Here is an 8,202-nt window from a genome sequence, read left to right on the forward strand (position 1 = left end):
TATATATATATATATATATATATATATATATATATATATATAATATATATATATATATATATATATATATATATATATACTTATATACATATATTCATACACAGACAAACACACACACACACATACACGCACACACACACACACACACACGCACACACACACATTGAGGCAATACTATTGTTCGGCAGTAGGATATAGTGCTACGAGGTGCTTGAAGTTTGATACTAACTCTTTATACTAATGTGAAACTATGTATGGTTTCCCTCCTCTCGCCATTGATTTTGAGAATCTAGGTGTTTGAAATGTCGTTAATACGAAGGTGTCGAAGGTATAAATTGAATACTATTAATACATTTTCACGAAATATGCATATATTCCTTCTGCGCCGAGTGCGCAATATCAGAATAGCCATTTTTGTAAATAAATAAATAAATGTGAAAGAAAGAAAGAAAGGAATAAAAAAGCAAAAATTCCCAGCGAGGGGCTCGAACCCTCGACCTTGAGATTAAGAGTCTCACGCTCTACCGACTGAGCTAGCCGGGATATGAAAGGGTTGTAGCTAGAATTATATATTATTTGATTTGAGAATTTTATTTTTTTGTGTTCCGGCTTGTGGCCTGTTTCGTATTTGTTGTGGCTTTAATCAGCGACTAACCTTCCACAGACCATCTCTATATTTGATTATTTGCACAATGTTCTGGAGTAGATAGTAAATTGGAAAACTATTTTCTGTACTCGGGTATATTATAACACCGATAAAATACTCAAACGTGAGATTGTCGTGTTTGAGACGGTTTTTTCTTGTGAAGTTAACATAGTGAGCAAAATCACGATGAATACACATTTGTTCACATACACTCTTGTAATTGGCACAGCTGTTATCAGATCCACACGAATGACAATGTAGTACTTAATTATATCAACTATGATAGCAGGGAGGGACTGACGGAAGGTGCAGTCTAAGTATTCGATTCCAAACGGAAGTCGCCGGAGGGTTTTCTCATAGATGATACTAGAGAGAACATACCCCACTGTATCGGATCTTCTCATGAAGATTGTTGCAAGGAAGTGATTAATATATCACAACATATTGGAATTTAAAGCAGTCCAGTAACACCGTTTCAAATAGGATTGGGTATTGGCGGGGTTCAATTTCAAAGGTGAACAGTGGTTTGCTCACACTATTGTCCTTGACATCGAAATTCAACATAGACAATTAGATGACCAATATGGAAGCCTTTACAAGCCTTATTCAACAAAATATATTCGATTACCATGGCTGTCAATGATCGATTGTGACTTAGACAGTAAAGATATCTTCTCGTGGTGTAGGGGTTATCACATCATGTTTACACCGTGAGGGTCGTCAGTTCGATTCTGGCCGAGAAAATCTTTAATCTTGTAAAGCGAGAGCCTGCCGAGATCAACTTTTTCTTAAATTTAATTCTTTCTCCTTTTTTGTTTGTTTTGGATTTCGGGTTTTCTTTATTCATTTTCAAGTGGACTTACTAGAAAATACATTTGAAGATGTAGAGATCACGACTTATCATAAATTGAGAGAAATCCCACATCATGTGTAAGAATTTTATAAAAAATGACATAGTAAATACTGTCGCTATACTACTGCGCGAGTACTATTGATAGTTTTACAATAAATCTTGGGGATTTAAATAATGTATAGCAAGTTTAAATTGTTCTGTAATACAACACATGAGACTGACAACGGATCCCATAGTTGTTGCTTCCTGGTTTAAGCATCGTCGCAAATTTCAACACACTGGTTGTTACTTTGGCCGTCAAGATACATGGTTCAATCATTTAACCCTATTCACAAATGCATTTTATCATAGGTTGCCAGCTGGAGTTAAAGAACACATACCGCTATATTTTTGGTTTGTTCGCAACGTTAATTATATATATCATACTTCGTACATATTCCTACTATACATATCAGAGTTCTCTGCACCTGATATTATCCCGTTCAATGGCTCAGTGACACCTTGTACACGTTCTAAAACTATAAGTGGTAAAACGGCCGACGTACATTGTATCAATATAAAGAGATTCCACACCAACTAAACGTTCATTGTAACCGACCATATACGGCTGTTCGATTCAATATGATGTTAATTTTTCGCATGTTTCTCTTTTGCACTTCACTGACTAGGAATGATAGCGCATTGAAAGTGACACCAATAGGCACTTGATGTTTCTCGATTTTATTTGGTTTCACATACTAATTCTTGCAAGTCGGCTCTGAGTATACGTCAGCAGCTATTTCCCAACCTCTTATAAGTGCAACTATACGTCCGCCTCCGTTAGACACTCCATAGAGAGGGGATCGAAACTTTTATCTGGGAGATGATAGTAAATGTATAAATGTCAGCCCTAGCTAAGAATCCGGTAGCAAAGTAATTGCGACTGAATAGTATAGTAGATCAGGCGTGTGGACAATTTACAAAGGAAGAGCACGATAGTGATTGCTCACGGCTAGTTAGATGATCGATACTGCATGGAAAGACGCACAGGAATGTATAAAAAAGCATACTTCTTGCAATGCAACAGCACACATGGGTCGAGTAAGCTTTTCGAGGCACTAAATGCCTTCAGGCGCAAGGATATCACCCGACAGAATGTCAGAGTTCTCGAGAGGATCTAAATGCACACGAATTTACAACTTATAAAACACTTAAGAAACGAATGAAATACACGAATTTACAATTTATGAAGCACTTAAGAAATGAACGACAGAGTTCTCGAGAGGATCTGAATACACACGAATTTACAACTTTTAAAAAACTTCAGAAAACTGGTTTCAGAGTATTCGAGGAGGTTTCTGACGATGGGCCGACTAGGACTATGGAGGAAATGTAAACTCGTGACTGGAGATGGAGCATGTTCGTATAATATGTTGAAGTCGAAGCCGTGGTCTTTCTAAAAACAGTAATTTGGCTCCAAATTCTGTTCACATGAAAATTCAGAAACCTATTGTCGCCGAACACCATTCAAAAGGGCCAGAAAAACTATCACGTCAGAACATTACTACTACGTGAAAAGAACACAATGATACTCACCTGAGGGGAAAGTAACCTTCTTGTTAGAAGTCTCGAATATGTAGTTGACTATGGCCATCCGCGCCGCTTCCGCCTTCGCCTCTGTGAGAGAGTGCCCGGCGCCTACAGCACCGACGAAGTACATACAAATGATTAGAGACGCGGTTTAAAACCAGCAATTTGTATAGTTTGAATTGATGGACTGTCTAAATAGCAACGATAATGCCCGAACATCATAGACTAGACTATATAGAACTTAGACATTGTAGCAGATTAGCTATAAACAGGAAATCATAGCTGAGGTAGAAAATAGGGCCACATAAGCGAATGGACAATAGAGATGAGAATGTCCCGAACTCATAGCCAGCTTTCGCGAGAATTCTAATTGGGCTAGTGAAGTCGGATAGTAGTGCCCGACTTCGCTAGCTGAGCTATCTACTAGATATTCATTCTTGCATGTACAACAGTACACAGAATAACGTGAGAATGCAACTGAAAGACACATCTTATACGTATAATATATGTGCATCGTAGGCATACCTTCAAGAACGTGCACGCAACTCAGAAACTATTTTACGTACCTTTTGCAAGATTTTCTCCATCAGAGAAAACTCCAACGTAAAAGGTGGGCTGGTAGGTTACTCGTCCTGCCTCGTTCAGGATCCTAGTGATACGTATTGGACAATATCGACACAGTTTACAGGTGTTCGTTTGTGTTGCTCGCTTTTGATGCCGAGAACTTGGAAGTGATGATTTATGCGCATACTTCATATAATAGATTCAACAGAAAGAATAACCCATTCAGTCGTCATACGCCGGTACATATGCGTATGCAATCGGATACGCCTACTCTGCGGTATGGGCCTAACACGGAGGAGAATGGGCACATAGATACCAACCAACGTCTATGATAAGACACCCAAACTCAGGCGAAGTATAGCAAACTCATGCCAGATTAATAGCCGCACGATGCACTATCACGAATGCTCGACTGAACAGAAACTCATATACAAGGCCCGCAGTGCCGACAGGCATACACATGTCCATCAGGAGCATGGAGTGACATACCTGTATTCTATATTTCTAAATGGCAACTTGCTCAGCATTTGCATTGGCTTTTCGATCTGTAGTACATACAAGCGGAGGTAGGTAAAGTATTAAAGTCCGTTTACATTTTAAGAGGCATGTCTAAAGCTGGCTGAGATTTGACAAGCAGGCATGCGGGTCTTTGTTTTGTAAGTTTGGTAGCTATATATGAACACACATTCTCGTCATCGTAGTAGTATAACAACTGTTCACAAATTCGGATGCTATAGGGCAACAGAGCGAAAACTGAGAACGAAACCATACGGTATCTTGCACCAAAGCCAATACATAGATAGAGCCGGTTGTATACGAGGGATATATATATATATATATAAGCACACATAATTACGATCGCATGTGCCTTCTTCAACCACACATAGCTACTTGCACTTCGATTTTAGTATGCAAGCATGTATACATACACATAAAATCACATACGATAGCACAACCTTGAACAATCCTTGATAACCCCGAAAAGTGATGTAGTACTAAGCTAATCGGCTGCATAATCTGCGATTGGTTTGGTTCCTACCTAAATCATCTCCCATAGCTACATACCTGAAGGGTGTCCCGCAGATCCACTTTAGACAAGGTGAATAGTACTGTTTCCCGCACGAATTGACGAGCTGTCTCAGGACCGGCCCTTGCTGTAATGCGATATCCAGGACAGACATGCATGGTGTTAGGAGAGAGCATATTGTATTGAACTCTGATACCAGTATCGGTGTCACAGGACTGGACTGGGCAAGTCACGTATTATAATAGTGAATGAGACAGTCATGTACAGGATCGTATTATGCACAAAATGTTACTGTGAACTCCTGAGTCTATCAGTGTGTCATCGTAAAATATAAAGAAGCGTATGTGCATTATGTATACAGGCCTGTAGGCACATTATACGGTTTGAGTATTCTCGTTGGACATATAATTTCATCGGGAACGGGGCATATGTTAAAAACTATTTTGATTTTAAAGTAGACACATCTCGTTGTCGCGTATAAACATACCATACAAGGCACCCGCAATTGCTTTCATGGCTTCTGCCGTGTAGGTCCTGACATCGGCGGCTAAGATATCTTTGTCTGTCTCCTCCGTCTTCTGCAAGTACAAGGATATATATAAAATTAAAATCAGAGAAGTGAATACTACGGTTCAAATATCTGATAAGTTGTCTGCTAATGATTTCTGAGCTACATTATAGAATAATAACTCATACATAGTAGTATAATAACTTCCTATATATTAGAATGACAACTCAACAAGGCTAAAGTCAGCCCAGTGTTGCACCAGAAAATTGAGCTCAACAGTATCTCAGGTAGTATAGTAGCTCATAAAAAGACATACACTAAATTATCCCTCGCAAAGAGGTGGATGTGTGACTGCGGCTTCAACTTGGCATGTCACAACACAGCAACGATTTCCCCTCCGGAAAGTATACAAGAGTTAGCACTACCAATAAACATACACATACACAGGAAGTACATCATTCACCCGGACTCGGGACTATGTCAGCCACTCTATACCAAGTATTGCAGGGTTCAGAGTTTTATGGTTTAGGGGTTTCCATACCTCGTATTGTAAAACAGATGCCAGTCCATAGGCATTCCCGCACGCTGCGAGTGTAGCGCTATGCAGCGCATAGTCACATATATCCTTCTGTATAGTTGTCCTCGCATTGGGGAAGATTGTCGTGATGTGCTCCATCACGTATAAGCCATACACGCACGACCCAAGCAGCACTAGGTGCGAGTTATCCGGCTCGACTGTCGTATGGTGGAGGGTAGAATAGCGGTATGTACAGTTTAGCACACACATATGTTTCTACACTGTGAAGTATATCTCGTTTAGTGCTACACACACACACACATATATACAGTGTGTGTCCGCGTTCTCTTGCTGTATTGGCTTTGATTCTAATACAGCGTCGGGTGTAGTTGTCTTCTTCAAACTATTCACGTATATTTGTATGTATAAGCTATGAAGATGAATACTATTTCCACCATACAGATAATGACTCTAATCTAGAAAGGACACAACAAGCTGTTTGCATCACTACGAGACTGGGAGTACTTGAATTTACAATGAGTTGTGGCCGTTAACGCGCACACACGCACTCCAAATAGTATGATTGGTCGTACGGGCATATTATGCACAGAGTCTCATGAACGGACAAGCGCGACTGTACAAAGACACAATATATTCATTGTACCAAATTCACATCAAACCTTCAACTCAATATACCCGGTAACAGACATGTGCATTTCATGTACGTACAACACACAGACACACAGATTCGCCACACACACACATATATATATATCTACATGCAATGAAACCAGATTCGCCACACACAACTGCATAGCGTTGCTGGAAGTCGCACACAACACACAACCGTTCGCAAAAAGCCATACCCAAGTCCTTCTGCGGGAACGTGACTGCCTGCTGCACCAGACTATTGGACAGCTGTCCTCCTAACCTGTGTCGCACGGCCGCCAGATCGGCCTTGGCTCGCTTAGCCCATATTTGTGCTTTCTGTTGCGGACACCAGAATTGGGGGGATATATAAATATAAATACAAACATATATATATATATATATATTATATTTGGAAGAGAGGTGAGGGTGTCTGCGCATCAGCGTTGATTATGCCGTAAAGACAGTACACAGTGATCTCATGACTACTGCAGTCGAGTGCGTGTTCGCTCGGATGGGCCGCGAAAGGCGAGAGAATCATGCTGGCAAAGTACCCTACACTATCACAGGATGCTAATGTGCACACAGCAACACACAAATCACATTCGATCTTACGAAAATGATCGTTCGGTGGAGATCGTCTGACAGTACAACGCCGACAGTCGAGGTATCGACGAGTCTTATTCCTGTACCCGCATGACTTCACTCGAAGCCAATGTATACACCTCGACACACGTAGACGCGTGCAAGCACACCCACCTTAGTGACCCGTTCCCTCGATTTCCTTGATTTCTCGGTTGTGTCTTCCTGTGCTTCTGCCCCTTGCGCCTTCTGCGCATCAGCCGCCACCTTCTCCGCAGGAATGGCAAACGCGTACGGATCCGTGACGTATGAACGCGACAGGACGGTCGTGGGCACTAAAACCACACGTGACGGAATAAGAGACGGTCGTGTAGTGAGTTAGAAAGGCGTGGAGAGGCCCTACAGGCGGTGTTGATGGCACACCAAATGGTGTGGACAAAAACACTAATCGGAATCATACGGATTCGCTGTGCTATGAGAAGCGATAAAGCCTCTCTGATAAACGCTACCGATTCACAATGTGAGACTGTTTGGGGTTGCCTATTACCAGTATAAGGTATAAGGTGAGTGGAGACACAGGAATTGAAGTCGCGAGTGCAGTTCTGTTAGGCGACAAAACAAATTTATAAACATTCACGGAGTTGTCTTTTAAATTTGTATATGCAAATATATATATATATGCATGGACATCTGCCAACACAGGTGTATACATATGCGGGTCCAGTAGTTGGAAGTACCTGCAAACAGCCGTACGACACAAACCACAAAGAAAGTTATTTTCAGACTAAGGCTAGGGCCGTTCGCACCGGCACATATACATCGACGATGATGACACAGTATGATATTCTTTTGCTCTGAAGGTATTTAACCTAAAAACGTCCACCTACACAGACACCATATACACAATAGCACACACTATAACCGAGCATGAAAATCAATACAAACCGCACGCGCACAAACTGAGATACTTCCATTTTGTCATATATATATATATATATATATATATACACACACATATCTATACGTACATACAAACACACACACACACACACATATATATATATAAATATTGTCAAGTTAGTATAAACCTATCTGTGGTGACGCATATATGTATGTACACACACTTACATTAATATGCACATACACATACCACACATGTAAACACGTATATATATATATATATACTCTCACACACATACACAAATACACAAGTGAGTATTTAAGTATATGAGTATTAATACATATATGTATATATATATACTCACACATACATACACACACTAATAAG

General features: G+C 40.4%; 1 protein-coding gene and 2 non-coding genes across 3 annotated transcripts in view; 1 reads left to right on the plus strand and 2 right to left on the minus strand.

Moving 5' to 3' along the window:
* Positions 1–470: 470 nt before the first annotated feature.
* SARC_30117 lies at positions 471–543 on the minus strand. The gene has a single exon. It is a non-coding gene; the product is annotated as a tRNA-Lys (tRNA).
* Positions 544–1,317: 774 nt separating this feature from the next.
* On the plus strand, positions 1,318–1,390 carry SARC_30118. The gene has a single exon. It is a non-coding gene; the product is annotated as a tRNA-Val (tRNA).
* Positions 1,391–2,200: 810 nt separating this feature from the next.
* The window catches only part of SARC_05831 (hypothetical protein), a 6,591-nt gene continuing 589 nt past the window's right edge, over positions 2,201–8,202 (minus strand). Inside the window, exons 2-10 of the mRNA XM_014300298.1 lie at positions 7,092–7,249; positions 6,551–6,671; positions 5,709–5,902; positions 5,147–5,237; positions 4,698–4,786; positions 4,122–4,177; positions 3,635–3,717; positions 3,075–3,176; positions 2,201–2,354 (exon numbers count right to left, since the gene is read on the minus strand). Of these exons, the coding sequence (XP_014155773.1) occupies positions 2,302–2,354; positions 3,075–3,176; positions 3,635–3,717; positions 4,122–4,177; positions 4,698–4,786; positions 5,147–5,237; positions 5,709–5,902; positions 6,551–6,671; positions 7,092–7,249 (947 nt within the window). The 3' untranslated portion in view covers positions 2,201–2,301. The remainder of the gene's footprint in view (positions 2,355–3,074; positions 3,177–3,634; positions 3,718–4,121; positions 4,178–4,697; positions 4,787–5,146; positions 5,238–5,708; positions 5,903–6,550; positions 6,672–7,091; positions 7,250–8,202) is intronic.

This window comes from Sphaeroforma arctica (assembly GCF_001186125.1).
Source record: "Sphaeroforma arctica JP610 unplaced genomic scaffold supercont1.389, whole genome shotgun sequence".
Taxonomy (NCBI): domain Eukaryota; class Ichthyosporea; order Ichthyophonida; genus Sphaeroforma; species Sphaeroforma arctica.